A 20,859-nucleotide genomic window follows, 5' to 3' on the forward strand; every position below is an offset into this window, starting at 1 on the left:
GGAAGCACCCATAAAAGTTTGAAGTCATAGAACTGTAGAGCTGGAAGAGTCCCCAAGGGTCATCTAGTCCAACCCCCTGCAACTAAAGCATCCGTGACAAATGGCCGTCCAACCTTAAAAGGAAGGATTAAAAACCTTCAAGGAAGGAGAGTCCATAATCTCCACAGGGAACTATGCTATTTGCATGTAATTTTTCCAAAGAAGAAACATTTCCTCCCCTTCCTACATTTCCAATTTCGTACCAACCACAACTGGGATATTTAGCTGCTTAAAATTTCATATTTCCCTCTATTTTAAACACAAACAACTATATGGCATAGAAGACCCTCTCTCAAATATTGTAACTATTTTCTGTAAATGTTTGCTGATTCAGCCAAATATTTTTTTCAGAACCCAATCCACTTCTACTTGAAATAATTCAGTAGCACAATCCCTGTGTGGCTTTTTGTGTATGTTTTTGTTCCTTAGTAACTTTGGAGCTACTGTAAATCAAAGTCTTAGATTGAGCAACTTGTACATAACCTTCACTTGTTTTTCTGGTATCTCTGGCTTGTTTGTACTGTGAGTGATGGATGACACAGCGCAACATAATGGCAAATTCCTGGAATCTGAGTCTGCTATTTGAAAAGATGCATGTTCATATTCACATCAGTTATTGATGTTTACTAGCCATATAGTCAAATCAGTGCAATATGTATATGTGTGTATTATATCTCCATGCATCCATGTTGCTCCCCGCATCTATTCAAAGATGAATGGGATGATTTCATGAACAGCTGCAACAGGTTAAATATTGCTGTGAATTTCAGAAGGGTTGTACAGCTTAATTATCTAACAGACCCACTATCTAAAAAGAGGTGTTAGGCTAAGCTGTAGTGTCTGACAACCCCTAGACCTGGTAGCGTGTCCTGTGCCCAAAGTGGCCATGTAGGCAGGGCCAGTGTGGTCACATGGGCAAGCCAAAGTTCTGGTTTTCTTCCCATTCTCATTCTATGCAAAGGTGTAGACACTACAGCCCTTAGTGCCTAATTCACCTGAAAAATGTCCAACCTTAACTATTTGAAAATGATTCATAGATGGTACCTAACTCCGAGTAGGTTGGCTATGATATATAAAGTACAATCAGATATGTGCTGGACATGTAAAGAAAAGGAGGGGGCCTTTTTTCATATGTGGTGGACATGTAAAAAAGTAAAAGAATATTGGGAAATGATTTGTAATGAGTTGGAAAAAATGTTTACAATTACCTTCCCCAAAAGACCAGAGTCCTTTTTATTAGGAATAACCCAGACAGAAATTCCAAGGTGTCAGAAAAGCTTATTTATGTATGTAACAACAGTGGTCTGTGTTTTGTTAGCCCCCAAATGGAAAAGAAGCGAGGTCCCAGACAAAGAGGATTGGCAACTTACAGGTTTAACACATAAAATAAAAGAACAAGAAGAACTTATATTTAAAGAAGAGTGGAAAACACTTACTGAATATATGGAAAATAATTGTACACAATTGAAAACGCTGGTTGCGTTAAGATAAATTCAACCGCGTAATTAATGTTTGAATGGTGTAAAAATGGAAAACTGACTTGAATAGTTATAAAATATGCAGGGATGGAAGATATATAAAATGATCTATATATATGTGTATGTGTGTGTTCCCAACCTTGGTTTAGAAGTGGTCCCTGCTGTCACAATGTCTAGTATGGGATAATGTTGCAATAACCATATATTACTCAGAAGTAAGCCCCATTAAATTCCATGGGGATCGCTCCCAGATAGGACTGGAGCCTGAACTGGAGTCTTAAAGCTGCCACACAGAACTATTAACAAAAACCCCTCTAAACTTTTATTCCTCCTGCCACCAACTTACTCACTTCTATGCCTTCTTTCCAGAATGTGAGGTGATAGTAAATGGATTAGAGTGCAGTAAAGGTAAAGGTAAAGGTACCCCTGCCCGTACGGACCAGTCTTGACAGACTCTAGGGTTGTGCGCCCATCTCACTCTGTAGGCCGGGGGCCAGCGCTGTCTGGAGACACTTCCGGGTCACGTGGCCAGCGTGACATCGCTGCTCTGGCGAGCCAGAGCCGCACACGGAAACGCTGTTTACCTTCCCGCTAGTAAGCGGTCCCTATTTATCTACTTGCACCCGGGAGTGCTTTCGAACTGCTAGGTTGGCAGGCGCTGGGACCGAACAACGGGTGCAGTAGGACAGGGTTAAAATCACCACTCATTTATGAAATCTTCCTGGGTGACCTTGGGCTATTCCCTGTCAGCCAGGGTCTCAGGGTTGCGAGGGTAAAATGTGGAAGAGGAGAGTCATGAATGCCAACGTAAGGTCCTTCAAGGACAGAAATGAAATGGCTTAATTGGAGAACATATGTCCTCAAAAATATTGCCTTACTGGCAAAATGAGGAATTAGGAAGGGGCCAAGTACTCTGCTGGAGTTAGCAGAAGACCTCTCAAGGCCACGGATGACAAGAAAGATGTAGCAGAATTAATATCAGTAGGAAGAGGACCAAATGTTCCAAGTATGATTGGATATGCACACACCCACCCAACAGAACTTTATGTGCATGAAAGGAAACCAGACTTGCTTGTTTTTAGTTGGTTCAATGCGGAATAGCTGGCCATGGGAGGGTAGCAACATGGACAAGCCAGTTACATTGGGTCTGTTCATGTATTAACTACATTTATATCACTTCCCTAAACAGGAATTCTCTGGGTGTGTCCCAAAGCAAAGCAAAACAGTTAAAACTGTAAATTAAAATCAAAGCGACAACCAGTGCCCATCTCAGTACAAGGTTACCTGCTTAAAGCAAAGCTAAGAAACAACAGGATCGATATGGTGACTAAACCAGCAGCAGGAGTGGCCCGGATGCAGATTAAACAGGGCAGTGTATACAGAGCCTTACTTATAATACTCCCCAAAAACTTGAGAGTAAGTTTTGTGTTTCAGGTTAAAAGATAAAATGTGATTGCCCTGCACAAAATAGTTAGGGTCTTTTTAATGGGGAGTACAATATTTTCTCTCATTTATGGAGCACACAAACAAACATACTTTTCTTTTAAGAATCCTAAAATAACTCCCAGATATATATTAGTTTTGGGGACTTCGGTGCGGGGGTGGGGAGGGAGTCTGCTTCAGATCCTTACCTCTCAAATGTGACCCGTCATGAAAGTCATGGTAGCTCTATCCAAGAGGTGGCAATGAGACTCAGGAAAGTGGTCACTCTAAACTTGGTTATTGTCCATTGGAGCATTGTTGCAGCTGCTGGTGGCAAAGTATATGTTGACCTTAACAAGATAACAATAGGAGTGGAACTGAGCATTGTTTTCCCAATAGGCTCAGTAGCTAAAACGTTAACTCTTTAATTCAATGAGTTCCTTCCATACATGGAGTTTCTTTTTCGCGCTGTATATATTATGCTCGTCAGGCGGCATGAGTGCCCTCTTGTGGCGATCAAGAGCAAAAGCAATCGATAAAAGGCACAATCCTAGACAATCCATTCATTGAGCATTAATCTTGATTTCTTTCCAGGAGATTAGATGCAGGTTGCTTCCAGATGGACCTGCTTATTAAGCATACATACTGATTTCTTTTTGACTATTTAATAAGCATTCATTCCAAATCATTTGCAGAGAGGTCAGATGACGGTCACGCCCACCTCTTAGGCCACATGCACACCATACATTTAAAACACTATGATACCACTAAAAGTAAAGGGACCCCTGACCATTAGGTCCAGTCGTGACCAACTCTGGGGTTGCGGCGCTCATCTCGCTTTATTGGCAGAGGGAGCCGGCGTACAGCTTCCGGGTCATGTGGCCAGCATGACTAAGCCGCTTCTGGCGAACCAGAGCAGCGCACGGAAACGCCGTTTACCTTCCCGCTGGAGCGGTACCTATTTATCTACTTGCACTTTGACATGCTTTTGAACTGCTAGGTTGGCAGGAGCAGGGACCGAGCAACGGGAGCTCAACCCGTCGCGGGGATTCGAACCGCCGACCTTCTGATCAGCAAGTCCTAGGCTCTGTGGTTTAACCCACAGCGCCACCCGCGTCCATAAACAGTCATGGCTTCCCCCAAATTATACTGGGAATTACAAATCCCAGAATTCTCTTTGGAGAGAGTTAAACCGCTCTGCACATTGCTCTGGGATGGGAATAGGGTCTTCCTAACAACTGTTAGCAACTCTCTTAACAAACTACAGCTCCCAGAATTCTTTAGGGGAAGCTGTTTAAAGTGGTATCATAGTGATTTAAATGTATGGTGTGCATGTGGCCTCATATAAATTTAATAGTTATGGGGAATTAATTCTAGAAACTGTAGTTTGTTCAAGGTGCTGGGAATTGTAGCTTTGTGTGATCAGCACCTTTAAACTGCAGTTTCTAGGATTCCCTATGACACTGAAAGTAGTATAATAGTGCTTTAAATGTGTAGTACAGATTTGACTGACATTGCATATCCTACACTTTCCAGCTCATTTTCCCATTACTTTTCTTGTCTGATTTAGGAGCAGAGGAGAAACTGGGTTTGTTCTGCAAGAGCACCAAATCAACCGTAATTGTGCAACCCAAATTTGCCATTTTGTCTTGGGGCACCCATTACACATAGACTTCAATATCCCATCTCAATAATGTGGTTTCATTTCTATTGCTTTTCCTGTAGAAGAGACTGGGGCTGAAATGTCAACATAGGATTTGGTATTTAAATGGATCATTTAACATTAGTCAAAGGTAGAATTAAGCATGCTTGTAAAATTGACAAACAATTGAAAAGAGCGAAGTATAACAGCATAATTTGCTTCTTCATATTCATCAACATGCCACTCTTTCTGAATACCAAGCTGGGTAATAAGTACCTGATGTATAATTGTATATTGTTTAATCTGAAGATTATATATATATATATATATATATATATATATATATATATATATAACAAAGGAAAGCATACTATGATTACAGGTGAAGATTTTTTCAATGTCCAGCACTTAACTAGCTGGTGGCGAGTAGGGCAAGCCGAAGACATTTTGGTGCCTGAGGTGAACCACAAAATGGCGTCCCTCTCTCTGCCAGGAAAGAAATACAGCAGGAATGGCAGGGAGGGGGGAATAATGATCTATACAGTGGTACCTCAGGTTACATACGATTCAGGTTACAGACTCCGCTAACCCAGAAATAGTACCTTGGGTTAAGAACTTTACCTCAGGATGAGAACAGAAATCGTGCTCTGGCGGCACGATGGCAGTGGGAGGCCCCATTAGCTAAAGTGGTGCTTCAGGTTAAGAACAGTTTCAGGTTAAGAACAGACCTCCAGAACGAATTAAGTTCTTAACCCGAGGTACCACTGTATTGGGATCTGTGGCCCCTGTGGCCCCTGTTGCCTAAGGTGGTTGCCTGAGGCAGTTGCCTCACCTTGCCTTTATGGGTGGATCAGCCCTGGTGGCGAGTACTTTAGAATCAGGCACTTAAATTTTGGTAGCTTGGGTTTCACTATTCATTTTTCATTTTGTAACATATACTTGATTAAGACACTTAACATACCTCTATCACATGTTAACAAGACTTGCAAAAGATTATTGCAAATTCTGAGAGTAGATGCAGTGATATCCTCTTCTTGCACACCTAGTGGGCAATTCCGGCCTCTGGTAGGCAGCAGCTGGGCTTAGTGGCACAAGGGAGCCATTCCTGCATATGGACGCTTGCCTCTCACCCTGGGCAAGGCTCAAGGGGGAGGAATGGGGCAGAGAAGATCTGCACGTTAGCTGCCAGCTACTGTCAGTGGGAATACAACTGAGAAAGCCCTAATCACTCCAGGGGTGGATCTATACTCACTCTTTAAATGTTCTTAGAACGATATTTTTTTTATATCACTTTAAAACATGAAAGCATTTGTTTTCACTTCCTTTTCTACAAGGTCTACCCACTTATTTGACGGGGCAAGCTCTGCAGCACCCTCTGGTGTCACATTCTGATAACACATCATTAACATTTTAAAGAACATTACAGTGCACCTCAGGTTACATACACTTCAGGTTACATACACTTCAGGTTACAGACTCCGCTAACCCAGAAATAATACCTCGGGTTAAGAACTTTGCTTCAGGATGAGAACAGAAATCGTGCTCCGGCGGTGCAGCAGGAGCGGGAGGCCCCATTAGCTAAAGTTGTGCTTCAGGTTAAGTACAGTTTCAGGTTAAGAACGGACTTCCAGAACGAGGTACCACTGTATATGGCTATATCAGGGGCCAGCAAACTTTTTCAGCAGGGGGCTGGTCCACTGTCCCTCAGACCTTGTGGAGGGCCAGAATATATTTTGAAAAAAATATATGAATGAATTCCTATGCCCCACAAATAACCCAGAGATGCATTTTAAATAAAAGCACACATTCTACTCATGTAAAAACACGCTGATTCCTAGACCGCCTGTGGGCTGGATTTAGAAGGTGCTTGGGCCGGATCCGGCCCCGGGGCCTTAGTTTGCCTACCCACAGGCTATATCATAACCCTTTAAAACTCAGTTTTAGCGTTAAAAACCACAAGTGTAGAGGAGTCCCAGGGCTAGGGTATCTGAAGGGTGTCCTTTTTAGAAGGCCTGCTATAGCTTCCCATTCCCTTTTGTGCTTAGGTGGGTGGCTACTAGACAAGGACTTTTCTGATGTAGCACCCCAAATTCCAAAAGAGCAATCTGGCGCAAATTCCTCTTTTTCAGGTGCAGTGGGGAAATAATATTTTCCCGTAAGGAGCGTGCTGATTTATTATGGCTTCTACAGTGTTTGCTTGGGTTGTTTTTTTTTTTAGTATGCTTGATGATGCTATATTACTGTTCTTGTGTAATAGTTTTAAATTTTGCTTTGTGAACCATTTTGGAAATTCCTCGGCTAAGATAGGACAAAAATATTGTAACTCCCTCTCTGTTTCTCTCTCTAGCTCCATCTAGTTCACTGGAACTCCACAATGTACCACAACATTGATGAAGCAGTGGGAAAGAAGAACGGCATAGCCATTATTGCTTTATTTGTGCAGGTAACTTTCTACTGTCTTTGTCATAATCATAATCACCATTAAATTCATTAGTTGCTTTTTTTTTGCCACAGGCAGCTCATGACCATTTATCATGACTATTTCTTGTAAATGGTGTGTTCAAAAAATGTCATAATGTGTGCAGTAGAATATTTTGAAATACTGGGTTTAAGAGAAGAAAAAGGCATTCTGAACATAGTCAAACTTAGGTTATAAATTGTCCCTGGAAATGAAAATGATTATGTGGGGTTATTAGTGGGCTGGTGAGAAAATAACATTATTTTTTATTTTGTAGTGGGCATTAGAACAAGTCTATACTTTAGAAAGATCAAAATGGATCAGATTTAATGACTTGGTTAAAGAAACTTAAGATTTGCAGTGACAATATTTCAAATAAGGACAGCTGCAAATGGACTTATTTTTTATGATATGGCAGAGCTTATCTCTTTGCAGAAGAGCATGAAAATGGTTTTCAAAGTTCAGCTTTGTGGCTTATTTGAGTTTGTAGATGACATACAGCAATCAGAACAGGAATAATGCAATGAATGAAGGCAGCAATTCCCATTCTGATCTGTTTTCACCTCCATCAGCACTGTTTCCATTCCACTGCACTTTGGTTTCTGCCAAATACTGTGTTAATCATCTTGCTGTCTGCTATTTAATGTAAGTTGGATGACTTGTATAACTATTTATGTAACTTCCTTTCATTTCCACGTAAAGGAAATGCCAAAATGTTTTTTAAGTCATTAATTACGTATTGTTTGTGTACTAACAAGGATGATGTGAAGTACTACCAATCATATTCACTGAAGGGACGTCTGTTCCTGACCACAGACAAACATGCAAACTGATGCCAATTTCCCTTCCTCTTTCCATTCCCCCCCCCCAGAGTTCTCCAACATTCCTAAGTGAGAATAGTGTTTTATATTAAGATATAAATTGCCGATCTAAATTCAACTTTACACAAAATATGCTGCTTATCTATTTAGGTGCTTGGAATATATACAGAGAAAGAATGGTTTGATTATGTCAAAGTGAAAGGGATGTGGGCAGTGCTTTCCCCCCCTAAAAAAATGTTTAGGGGTACTCTCATTTTCCTACTCATATTGAAATACTGCCCCTCAATGAGGCCAAACTTAGATTCAGAAAATTTTTAGAAGTATGCGTCCCCCTAGAAAAAAGCACTGGATATGGGTGTAATGGTTGTCTGGGGTTTCTGTGAAAACAACTTTACTCCAGAAGAATTCACAAGTGTTTATTGTTTTAAGTACTAGGCAAATGCTCCTTTATGAACCACATTTGTGCACAATGACTCTAACTATGTTTATGTGGAAGTAAGCCCTACTGACTTCAATTTACTTCCAAGTAAGTATGCTTAAGGACGCGGGTGGCGCTGTGGGTTAAACCACAGAGCCTAGGACTTGCTGATCAGAAGGTTGGTGGTTCGAATCCCCGCGACGGGGTGAGCTCCCGTTGCTTGGTCCCTGCTCCTGCCAACCTAGCAGTTCGAAAGCACCTCAAAGTGCAAGTAGATAAATAGGTACCACTCTGGCGGGAAGGTAAACGGTGTTTCCGTGCGCTGCTCTGGTTCGCCAGAAGCGGCTTAGTCATGCTGGCCACATGACCCAGAAGCTGTACAGCGGCTCCCTCTGCCAATAAAGCAAGATGAGTGCCACAACCCCAGAGTCGGTCACGACTGGACCTAATGGTCAGGGGTCACTTTACCTTTAAGTATGCTTAGGATTGCAGTTTTAGCCAGAACAAATTACCTTGTATGCTATGGAAGCAGAGTTGCCAAAGAAGACTACACAAATCTTGTTCTAAGACTTTTATGCAACCCCTCTGCCCTTCACACATTTTGAGCTTCAATTCCTAGCCAGCAAGAACACATTGATGCCGGTTGATGGGAGTTGTAGTCTCAAATATCAAGGGGGCACCAGGTTGGTGAAGGCTGCCTTTTCATAACTAGTTGTGCCTTTTCAATATTGTATGGATGGGGTGGGGAAAGTTGTCCTTTATGTTTCAAATTGATTCTGGGTTAGGGTGGGGTTTTTTTTTGCTTCTATTAATTTGTCATGTTTTATAATATGATTATAAATGCCTCCAAGACTGAATGTAAAAGTGTATTGATTATGGTCCTGATGCAGAAATAGGACTGTTAAAAATAATGGAAGCAGCTCTCAGTTCACTCGGTTTTGTATCCTAGAGGACTCTTCCATAATTGCTTCTGAAGCGGCCTTCCAATTTCAGCAGAACTAACCTTGGAGTTACTCAGAAAGTTATGTAAAATTGTTAAATAAAACTCTTTAGCTTAATAATCTCTCCCCACTTTTTCAATTCAATTTAATCAAGGGGCTCCCACCCACCCCTTTTTTCTTTTTTGCGTTGCTCAGTATTTTTATTTTAATTGAAAATGTTTCTGCACTGCATCCTTAAACTGGATGGAGAGTTGGGTGCCCTTTGCTTAATGGCCTACTAGAAGAAAACCAACTTCACTCAGCGGATTTCATCCAGCTGTAGTTGTCCTGTTTCAGTCCCCAGCATCTCCAGGCAGGGCTAGGAGACATCTCTGCCTGAGCAGTGGGGTTACTCAGTATGAGACAGTTTCCTCCATTACATTGAAATATTCAAGGAATAGCTTTCTTATCAAGCAGCTGAAAAATGAGGAATATTGGTCAACACTGCACAAAATTAGAATTTCTTCTGGCCAATGAAAACAAAGGCATTCCTGGCACCATGTCTACTTTTGCCTTGACAGCCGTAAAACAATGACAGACCTATTACAATTCTCGTAAATGGATAGTGATCAAGAAGCAAGCTCTTAAAGAACTTTCTGTGTACGTTTCAAAGTTTCTTTTTGTGTCTCTGTTCTCTGATCGCTGAGATTTATTTATTGCTTAAGTGGTTACTTTTGTCTGACATTTTTCTTGTTATGGCCTATGGCTTAAAGCAAATCTGATGCTAAGCTGAACAGATGGCAATCTGCATTGGTACGTCTGCACTGGCAACACACGTATAAGGTTGTTTAACCATACAGAGCCCTCTTGCTGGGTTGGGGTGAATGTTTTGACACTTGAAATGCTTCTAAACATGTTGTTTGAATTTGGCATCTGAAACAAATTTATCTAAAGTAACAGAAATCTTCTGACAAGAGTCCCGTGTACCCTGCAATGTTGAGATGGGAGTGTCCTCCATTTACTTTATCATGAGGGGTGAGGGAAGGCTTGGCACATTTGAGTTTTCTTAGTTTCTAATTTTTATCCATCTTAAATTCAGTTCTCCACATTTGTTCAGCAAGTTCTGAATTTTTCTTTTTTAAAAATCCTGAAGGATTTCTCCTAATAACCACAGTTCTAGATGCAGTTTTGACCAACATACACATTTTTGCAAGCCATTTCCCCTAACATAATGCATTTCTGTAAGTTATTTTCAGCAACGCATTCATTTTTATTTACATTTCCCCCTGATTTACACATGTTCATAAGTGTTGTTGGGCTGGAGAATCACACTGCAAAATTCTGATAAGTGCAACTGCTGACGAATGTCTTTGATATGGTTCTCATATTATTATTTTTTGAAAGTGCAAATTGGACAAATTCAGTTTTAAATGTGAACTGATTGAAGTTCTCCTCCAACCCTACTCATGAGTTATGGAAGCCCCATATGTACACAGGACCCCCCGCAACATGACTGAAGTGACTGAAGGGCTGGTTTCCTGGCCTTCTCCGGATATATGGTATAAGGCAGCTTTCAGTGAAACCATACTGACCTCTTCAGTCACAATGAACCAGCTCTCTGTAAAGACTTCTAGCTCTCAAAAACCCGAGTGAGGTGTATGGTGTTGGCATGCACATTATCCTCATGGTTCATAGCATATGGTCTTCAGCTACCTGTGTAGTAGTTAGTTGTGCTAGTTGTGTAGTAGGTTATATCAGATTTGAACTGGGGCTCAAACTCTGCAGTGAGGCTCCCTAAGGTAATCTTGGGCTAGTCACCTAAGGTGGTTGTGAGGATAAGATGGGGGGCGTGGGGAGGATATATATATATATATATATATATATATATATATATATATATAGGCCACCTTGAACTGCTCAGAGGAAGGGCAGGATACAGTGCCCTCTTTGTAATGTGCAGATCCACTCAGAACAAGAGGAGCCAAAGATCTGAACTTTATCCGTGTACTTTTGGGAGATGAGCAAACGATAACCTTGCTCTCTATGTCACGCAATGATGCTTGATTATGACATAACATATGATAATTACTGAAACATTAAGGCAAAAATAGGCAAGTTGGCTTATCCTGAAGTTTGATAGCTTGGTACTCTTGTTTTTATCTTGTCCACTCTATTTACCTTTTTGTCAATTACTTCATTCTGCATCTTTGCTTGAACGTCATGCAAAAGGTCATCCAATTTGGTGGAAATGAATACAGAACTGACTTCACTTGTTGAGAACTTTGAAACCTGTGTTTCATCAGAGGAGGGAATACTGTGTGTTTATCTTTATTTATTGTGCGTTATGTTTCAGATAGGAAAGGAGCATTCAGGCCTGAAGGCTGTTACTGAAATTCTGCAAGACATCCAATATAAGGTAAAGCTGTTAATTCTGCTTTCTAAAAATGTTTTGAAATGAACTAAGTATGATAGCTGCAGGCTACATTTGAGTTCTCTGATTTATTAAGTAGCTTAGCTATATCCAACATAGGCGGCATCATTTTGTAAAAATAGAAACACTTAAAAAAAAAAGAGAGAGAGAGTTTGATAAATAATTTATCTTATAATTTGGTATTTTTATTAGATAGTCAATTGTTTCAAAATCTGCTCTCTCTTAAAAACAAGAGAGACAAGACTGATTTCTGTTGAATTTTCAGGGAAAGTCCAAGACAATACCGTGTTTTAATCCCAACACATTATTACCAGGTAAGTGCTTATTTGTATGCCACAAAACCATGCATGCACAAAAGACTATAGAGGCCAAGAGTGGTGCTGCCAGTGCCTGCAGCCAGACCCTGAAAGCTTTGAAGGAGGCAAACCCACGTCTGTACCATGGCTGCTCTAGGCATGTTTCCTCTTTAGAAGGTAGTTACCTGACCATGGAATGCACCTTGCACAATGATGGCAACAAGTGAGAAGCACAGACTGACCCTCATATTTGACCTGCTCAGACTGCCTGGATTTGGGGAAATCTGGGCTTTACTGAGGAAAGCCCTTGTTCTGGTGTTGCGCAGAGAGACACATAAACTGAGAAGGGGCATGCTAGTGAAATCCCTTGCTGGTAGTCCATGACGAGAGGAGAGTATCTCATGCCAGTAGGGATTGCAGCCCATCTTAGACCCTTCTTAGGAAAAGCATTCAGATGCAGTTTACTGCAGTCTGATGTTCCATTCAACATCTCTCTGCAGGGATGTAGTTTGGGGATGAAGTGCCTGCAGCAAAAGCTTGTTTTCCAACATGCCCCCTGCCGGCTGCACCTGGCACAGCTCTAGACTGAAGATAGGATTGTGCCCTTGATTTTAAAAAGAAAGATGGAGCATAATGGCATGTTTTCAAACCAATCTCCTCCATTTAATTTCAGACCCCCTCCTACGAGATTACTGGGTGTACGAAGGCTCTCTCACGGTTCCCCCCTGCAGCGAAGGTGTTACATGGATCTTATTTAGATATCCTTTAACTGTATCCCAACTTCAGGTAATGGCTGTGCTTATAATGACCTTAGAATGTAATTCCGAGCGAAAGGTTATAGCGTGCAAAATATATTGCAGGGCAGGATACCTGCTTCATCTTGAAGATCTCATTAGATCAGTTGGAGCATGGCTTTTAAAATAAAGGTTAAATCTTTTGTGTCACTGAAAGCAATAGAAAGGTCAGAAATGGAAAAAAGAACTCTGTTGACTTTTATTCTATGCGCCAAATATATATATATATGTGGGAAAGACAAAAAAAAGATCACAGAGTAAAAAAGAAATGTAGCCCCTTGTCATTGTTTGCCTTTAAATAATTACTGCTAGTTGTTTGAATAAAGGCACACAATAGCTCTGTTTGTGCAGTGAGGGTTCCTGTGGGTACTGAACATGCCCGTCTGCTTATGTCTGACCGCCCCCCCCCCCCCTGCAGACACAGGGCTCCTGTTCTATTGGGGATGCATTATGCAACATAGTATTGACAAAATAACAGTGCATTAGCGGTAGATTTCTTCAGCTTTACTTTGTTCTGAAACTTCCGCAATGCTACCACGTTAATGGTATCCAGAGGGGCTGTAGCGCAACAAAACCAAAATTAAACCAGGATATTTGTGGTATAAAAAGCTATGGGATTTCAGCAGGGTGCTACAAGAGATGAGCTAATGTGAAACGAAGCAGACCACCCCAAAACGTTTGCTGGCATGTGTGTGTGAGAGACTGCTTCTACATTAAGCATTTAACTTCCAATGGTATCCTGCAAACTTTGGGTGGGTGCAGCAGAAGCCCCCATGGGAGTGGTCAGTGTGGTCACTGGACTAAGGGGACTAGGCTAGTCCCCTAAATGTCCTCCTGGTGTCTCCTTCCCAAAGCCCGGCAAGCTTCTGCCTGGCTTAGGGAGGCAGGCGCAAGTCTCTGATAGGTCCAAGAGCTGTCCTGCCATCTTCCCAAAGCCCATCTGGCTTCTGGAAGGAGGCGGGTTCAGTCATCCTGTCAGAGCCCTGGCAGCTCCTTCACAAAGCCTGGGAAGCTTCTGCCTGGCTTAGGGAGGGAGGCATGATGCTCACGTGCACGACGTCAGGACGTCAGAACATCCCACGCATGACACTGACCCCCCATGTCCCTTGCAAGCTAGCACCTCTGGCCCTAACTGTTCCCCTATGAAAAATTTTACCGCATGCCACTCATGGTGGAGTCCCCTCATCAGAAGAACCCAGTGAAGGGGCACCTCTGCCAGATCCTCCCCTTGCTAACCACCTTAGGATTTCTCTGCCGATTTATGTTCTGTTATGGTTGTTCGGAGTAAACAGTTGTTAAGTATATCTGGTATTCACTTCTTCTACTGAGGTAAGGACTGAGAAGTGCTTTCCACTGAATGATGTTTAGTCTCTCCCTTATCAAAAACATCATTAAAATAAAGCTTTTGTTACAAGTGAGAGGCATTCTATTCAACATGCATTTATTTGAAGGTCTCCTAGTACTACTCAGAAGTACTGCAACTGTGATGGAGCTTTTTTCTCATCTCATTTTTGTTTGCTTTATCTCTCCAAGACTCCAAAGATTGAAACTTTTGAAGTGTGTTGGAGAAATCACTTTTTCCTAAACTGCAATGACATCAAACTATCTTAGTGAAGTTTCAGTTCAGGTTTCATTTGAAGCATGTTACCTCTCTGTAAGATACTCAAGATCTTACTGTTCTTCTGTAAGATACTTACGTTTTCAGGGAAACTTATTTTTTTTCTTAATCCACTTAAATAGACATAAAATCAATGAACATCTTCACAATCTGAACTTTTCCTTTTAAGTATCTCCCAAGAACCTCCATCATCTTCCTTCCTTTCATCTCTTCTATGAAAGCTGCTCCATTCTGCCTTTCAAAGCTAAATCCACAATATGGATTTCAAAAGCACTACTCTGAGGAACAATAATCTTAGCAACCCAAGCTGTTCATCAAATAAACAAGCGTATTGAAAGAAGTCAGTTTTGAAGTAGATGGCAACCACAATTATAGTTATCTTCTGAAATGTCATTGTCCTTGCACTGTACCAATGTGAAGATAAATCTTGAGTTGAATCTGATCCTACACTGACTTGCACACAGAGAAGCCTCCTGTCCCCATTCTTAAACCTTGGCAATATTTTCTAGGAGGAGTAAAATTTGTCATCTGGGTAAGGGCAAGAACAGATTGTTGTTGTTGTTTTTAAAGCATGGGGGGGTGAACGTACCGCCTGTGGAATATATGATACACCTAATAGAAATGCTATCTATTTTAGGAGTGATTTTTTCCCTTAATTTTGGGTTCAAAAAAATAGGGGTTGTCTTATATGTGGTGACTTCTTATACATGGAAAAATACGGTACAGTCGTACCTTGGTTGTTGAACAGAATACATTCCAGAAGTCCATTTGACTTCTGAAAACGTTCGACAACCAAGGCGCAGCTTCTGATTGGCTGCAGGAGCTTCCTGTACCCAATCGGAAGCTGTGGAAGCCGCATCAGATGTTCAGGTTCCAAAGAACGTTTGCAAACCGGAACACTCACTTCTGGGTTTGTGGAGTTCAGGAACCAAAACGTTCGAGTTGCAAGGCATTCGAAATCCAAGGTACTCCTGTACTTGTTTAGCTTATAACCCACATTTTCATAAAAATATATCAAGAAGGTGTAAACCTAATAAGAATAAAATCAGAAAAAAACTGCATTAAAATATAATTGAAAACATTAATAAGAACCAAGTGGTTAAAAAGAGAAAATTCATATTGCAGAGGTTTGTCTAAGCAATATATATTTAACATCTCAGCTATTGTGTGGATCCCAAAGCAAATGGCTCATTATGTAGTGGGAGCTTTGGGAGAAAGAAGCTTATGGAAGAGCTTAGTAGCAAATCACACGCTTTGTATTCCGAAATCTACTTTGGGATCTACTTTGGGTTTTTTTTAGAACCCGGAGATTTGCCAACCACAGTCTGGTGCAAAAGACACAAGGCACATGAAGAATTCTGGGCCTAGGAATTTGTACCAGCACTGAACTGATGTCACAGTCCTTCCATATGAAAACTCACTTGTAAACAAAACCCTGTTTTCTACAGGATTTGGAGTAGGAATGTGTAGGGATTATAATAAAATTCCTGAATTTATAAGGTTTTCTAAAAAAGAAAAAAAAAAAAAAGCCATAGCACAAATAGTGGAATGGTGGGATATAGTTTAGAGAGAGAGAAAAATAAACAGTATTAACATTTCCTTACAATGGAGCTGATGTATAAAACAGCAACTGTTTTCTTGTTTTTATTAGATAGAAGAGTTTCGAAGACTGAGGACACATGTTAAAGGGGCAGAACTGCTAGAAGGCAGCGATGGAACACTAGGAGATAACTTTAGACCCACACAGCCACTAAGTGACAGAGTCATAAGGGCTGCCTTCCAGTAGCAAAGACAAATAATGGAAATAATCATAATGTAGGTAAGTAAAAACAAAATAGAAAGGGTCATGTGGGAGTGGAGACCAAATGCAAAGGGGGCAGAACTCTTTAAGGTTTGTGTCCAACTTAGATTTTGGGCAGGTGTAGTTTGCCTCCATCCTTACAGGACAAGCTGCACCTGTCAAAATTCACTCTTCCACACAACTGTTGAAGGCCTACAGATAGAGGAGTGCTGTCTCCCTTATCATGAGCAGAGAAGATAAGAGTCATGCATGTCATAGAAATAGCAGTGTTTCTTGCATTGGCACTCAAGTTAAATGTGAGTCCCACATCTGAAAACTTTGCAGATGACTGCATAAGCCAAGGAACCACTGCCCTCTCTTCCTGAATTTCTGCTTGTTCTCCTGTTGTGTGCCTACCCTTCACCATATTGGAATTTCAATTATATAGTACTCTTCTGCAGTTCCACAATATAATTACGTTGTTTTTGGAAGGAGTGATTTCAAATGCATCTGGATTCCTGCATAGAAATTACTTGAGGGGGAAGTCACAGACATACTCATGTAAATTTTATTTGTGAGAGAATAAATAATGTCCTAAGGCCACTGCCAGTAATTCAAATATCAGTAGCACCAAAGTTATTTGAGAAGATGACTTTGAATTTTAAGCATGCAAGAGTTACTTCTAAAAAAATATTGATCTGAAATGTCAAAGCTCTTTCAATACACTTAACAACATCTAAAAAGAATTCTTGGGAACAGCTTTGTCAACCTGCCCCTAACTTATAAGATAATACTTAGATCCAAAACAATATAAGTGGGTATTCACTGTAAGGTTGAGCCAATTAAATAATTTAGGAATTTAGAATCAAAAGAATGTTTTGCCACACATTATTTTATCCCACACAGCAATTTAGTATCCTTCGGATCCTGTTAATCTTTGGTTCCCTTCATCCCAGACTGACCACAATAAGCACCACATTGACAGGCACATTGTGGTCAGCTTCCCAAACCAGGTAGCGATTAAATAATACAGGACACAGGTATGGGTGGAAACAGGCCACAATATTTATTGGCCAAAGTGAGGTAAACAGGGGTTGGCATGGCATTGGGTCAGGATTCATTAACCCCCTAAGATCTGAAGCTGGGGAATGCTGTGTGAGTTGACCAGCATACAGGGGCCCAATGTGGTGCACATAATGTGACTGGAATCCTGCTGGTAACCTGAGATGAATGGCACTGGCTTTGGCCTGGACAGAGCTCAGGTGGAGAGCTGGTGTGCCCAACTCAAGACCACTTAAGAGGGCCTTGAGATCCTACTCAATGCCATTTAAGCCCAAGTTATGACTAACAGCTATGTAGACGATGCCTAACAGTGACCTGCTATCCATTGAAAGAAAGGGGAAAACCTCTTAACTGAAGGCTAATTATGGTTGAAGAGGAAGATTACTTTCCAGCTCTGCAAAGTACCAACCGCTCAATGGAAGACTTTAAAACCAAAGGCCAGTGTGTGTGTGTGGGGGGGGGGGGGGGGGCTAGGAAAACCCACCTCCAGCCCCAAGGTGAGAGAGGACTAGAATGGCCCCAAGATCTCACTGGGCCGTGCAAGAGGAGGAAGCCCCACAAGATCCCAGGGAGTATTGGTCCTTCCCCTGGCCATGGCTGTGTCACAATGCTGAGAAACTGGTAAAAAGTGTGCACCAATAGTAATCAATACAATATTAAAGTATTCATGTTGTGTCATGACTGAGCTCTTCATAGTGATCTTGAGTTAGGGGATCCTGCCCTGGGGATCCTGTGTCCCCTAGACTTACCTAAACAGATCATCAGTGGGCAGTACACCCCCAAGGCAGCACTTTCGAGGAGGGCACGCTGCTGCACTCTGTTCTCAAGAGCAGTCAACCAAATCTTTCCAACAAGGATTCTGAATCAACACACCGACTCACCTATTACTGTTTGTTCGCCTGTAGGCTCTCCAGTAAAGATGACTGGATGTGGAACATTAGGCCATTCATCAATGTCACAGAGCTAGGATGCAATCTGGAACACACTGTTCCTTTCAACCTCAGCTTAGACAGCCTTCAGATTGCACTGAACTCTGATGAATTTTATCCTTTATCGGAGTAACTTCTGTTACCTGTGAAGCTGTTCTAAGTTTGGCAGACCTTTGGTACCCTTCTACACTACCTGCTCAGTTCCAATTACAAATTTCCACCAGCTGCTGGTAATCTCAAGCACCTGAGGCAGTCGTCCATGGCCTAGCCCAGGATCTAGAAGTTGTCCACTGCATCTGGAATAGGACATCTTGTGCCTGGTTGAATACATGATTATTACTGGAGGAGAGCTGAAGGAAAATGTATCTTGGAATCTGTTCCATATAGGAAAAGTCCAAGTAGTTATTGTATCCTTCTCTAGTGTTGTTTCCTTTATGTTACTGTCTATTTTGCTTCTGCAATCAAAGAATGGAAGAATAGACCTGAAGGTAATTTGAGGCATCTACAAGGCGTCACTACACCCCAGAAAAACATTTGCCATTTTTTTTGTCACACATAGCTAACCCATTCTAGGGCCCAACTGCACTATACATTTAAAGCAGTACTGTACCACTTTATGGCTTTCCCCAAAGAATCCTCGAAACTGTAAGGTTGCTAAGGGTTCTAAGAGTTGCTGGGAAACCCCTATTCCCCTCAGAGAGCAACAATCCCCAGAAGTCCCTGGGGAAGAGGGGTTGATTGTTACTGTATTTTTCCATGTATAACACGACCCCATGTATAAGACTACAGTATTTTTGGGAGCCCAAAATTAAAAAAATTAAAAATTAAGGAAGTTGTTGAATATAAGATGAACCCCAATCTATTACTAAAGATTTTAAGAAAAAAGGTTGTCTTATACATGGAAAAATACAGTAGACCACTTTGAAATTTCAGCTCTGTGAGGGGAACGGGAATCTCCAACAACTCTCACCACCCGTAATAAACTACAGTCATGACTGTTTAGGTGGTATAATATAATACATCTTTTAAAGTATTTTGCAGATGGGACCCTAACATCCTCTTGAAAATAAGAGTTGAAAAGTGCATAGTAAAACCTGTGTAATGCTGGTAAATATATGACTCCCTCTGTCTCCTACACATTTTGATTTACGATTCATATGCTTTGATAAACAATTATACATGATACAGTATATCCCTGTGAAATAAGATTGAATTAAATAAGTTGATTTCTGCTGGCTTGATGTTTTCTAAGAGTCCTTGATGTTTCGCGTCGATATGTATTTATTCTATCCTGATTACTAGAAGCCTTTGTGGATTTCTGAGCCATACTAAGGAGTGGCCTGAGGGAGAGAAACATAACGTTTTAGAATTCTGTCCTTTTCCAATATGTTAACTCAGTAGCTGGAATGGTCTTCCATAAGTCATTCTTCTCTCTTTCCTGTTTTTTATTTAATAATGTAAACATAAGCCTATTTGAAAGTATGAATATTAATTTATTGAAAGTAATGAAGAAATAACAATGCGGGAAAGTCAGTATTTCTTTATTTTCGGAATCTAGAGATCAGACGGTCTCTACCAAGGGGATCAGATGTGCTCCTGCCAATATGAAGAGGCCTGACGGGAAAGATAAGAGACAGAGAATAAAGAATTCTCTAACACGAAGAAGAGAAAAATGGGACTTGGGAAGTAACAAATCTCACTCTCAGAATATTGAAAAAACATGAGCCCCTTTGAACTTGCTTCAATGTAATCTGTCCACAATATGTATTAGTACTAATTATTTGAAATATTGTTTACTGATCAGCACGCACTATACAAGAAGAGTATGCATCTTTATGTCAACCAAATCATAATTACATTTAAGCAGTATTGCAAATGATGAGTACTGTCTTTCCCTCGATTAAACTTATTAATAACAAATTCATTGGTTTTCCAGAAAATTCATGGGTTTTCAGCCAATAGTTTCACAACTACATTTTTGGAAGCTGTAGAATAATCTCCAGTTAAAAGTAAAACAGACAATACAGTGGTACCTCAGGTTAAGTACTTAATTCGTTCCGGAGGTCCGGTTCTTAACCTGAAACTGTTCTTAACCTGAAGCACCACTTTAGCTAATGGGGCCTCCTGCTACTGCCGCTCTGCCACTGCACGATGTCTGTTCTCATCCTGAAGCGAAGTTCTTAACCTGAAGCACTATTTCTGGGTTAGCGGAGTCTGTAACCTGAAGCATATGTAACCTGAAGCGTATGTAACCTGAGGTACCACTGTATATGTAATATATTGATGGAACCCTGAGCTTCCAATATTCTGTAAGCTTTTTCTGGCAGGGTTATGCTAATATCTAATTCAAATTAATGTCATTCAAGTCAGGACATCACACAGGCCTTTAATATTTATTTATTTATTGTATTTATATGTTACCTTTTCTCTAAAGGTGCATACATACACAGTTTTCTTCCCCTTCTGTTATATTCTCACAACAACCTTTTGAGGTGGTTACAAAGAAAGAACAGAGCAGGCCTAATATCACCCAAGAGTGGGAATTTGAACCCGGGTCTTCTCTGTCCTAGTCGAACACTCTAATCATTGCACCACACTGGTTCTCGTCAAATATAACATGTGCTATAATATAGGTGGAACATAAATAAACAAACCAACAAAAATAAATAAATAACATGAATATATGAAAAAGGGATATAAATCTATATCCAAAATCAACACCTAATGTCGGGATGTGTTTATTTGATAATT

The 20,859-nt window shown here is 40.9% G+C and overlaps 1 protein-coding gene and 1 long non-coding RNA gene across 5 annotated transcripts in view; one reads left to right on the forward strand and one right to left on the reverse strand.

The window, feature by feature from the left end:
• LOC310682531 overlaps positions 1–18,151 on the reverse strand; it is a 41,226-nt gene extending 23,075 nt beyond the window's left edge. For both annotated transcript variants that reach the window (XR_014513945.1, XR_014513946.1), the window contains exons 1-3: positions 18,061–18,151; positions 14,417–14,581; positions 3,149–3,289 (exon numbers count right to left, since the gene is read on the reverse strand). This is a non-coding gene — a long non-coding RNA (uncharacterized lncRNA). The remainder of the gene's footprint in view (positions 1–3,148; positions 3,290–14,416; positions 14,582–18,060) is intronic.
• Positions 1–20,028, forward strand: part of CA8 (carbonic anhydrase 8) — a 43,872-nt gene extending 23,844 nt beyond the window's left edge. The window contains exons 4-9 of one of the 3 annotated variants that reach the window (XM_083451380.1): positions 6,929–7,024; positions 11,552–11,614; positions 11,895–11,943; positions 12,599–12,711; positions 15,989–16,156; positions 18,085–20,028. In XM_083451380.1, coding sequence (XP_083307506.1) covers positions 6,929–7,024; positions 11,552–11,614; positions 11,895–11,943; positions 12,599–12,711; positions 15,989–16,123 — 456 coding nt within the window. In that variant the 3' untranslated portion in view covers positions 16,124–16,156; positions 18,085–20,028. The remainder of the gene's footprint in view (positions 1–6,928; positions 7,025–11,551; positions 11,615–11,894; positions 11,944–12,598; positions 12,712–15,988; positions 16,157–18,084) is intronic. The other 2 variants (XM_083451381.1, XM_083451382.1) reach the window with 2 other exon arrangements.
• The last annotated feature ends 831 nt before the right edge of the window (positions 20,029–20,859 follow it).

The sequence above is a fragment of the Podarcis tiliguerta genome (genome assembly GCF_965153285.1).
Source record: "Podarcis tiliguerta genome assembly, chromosome: 7".
NCBI classification, from domain to species: Eukaryota; Metazoa; Chordata; class Lepidosauria; order Squamata; family Lacertidae; genus Podarcis; species Podarcis tiliguerta.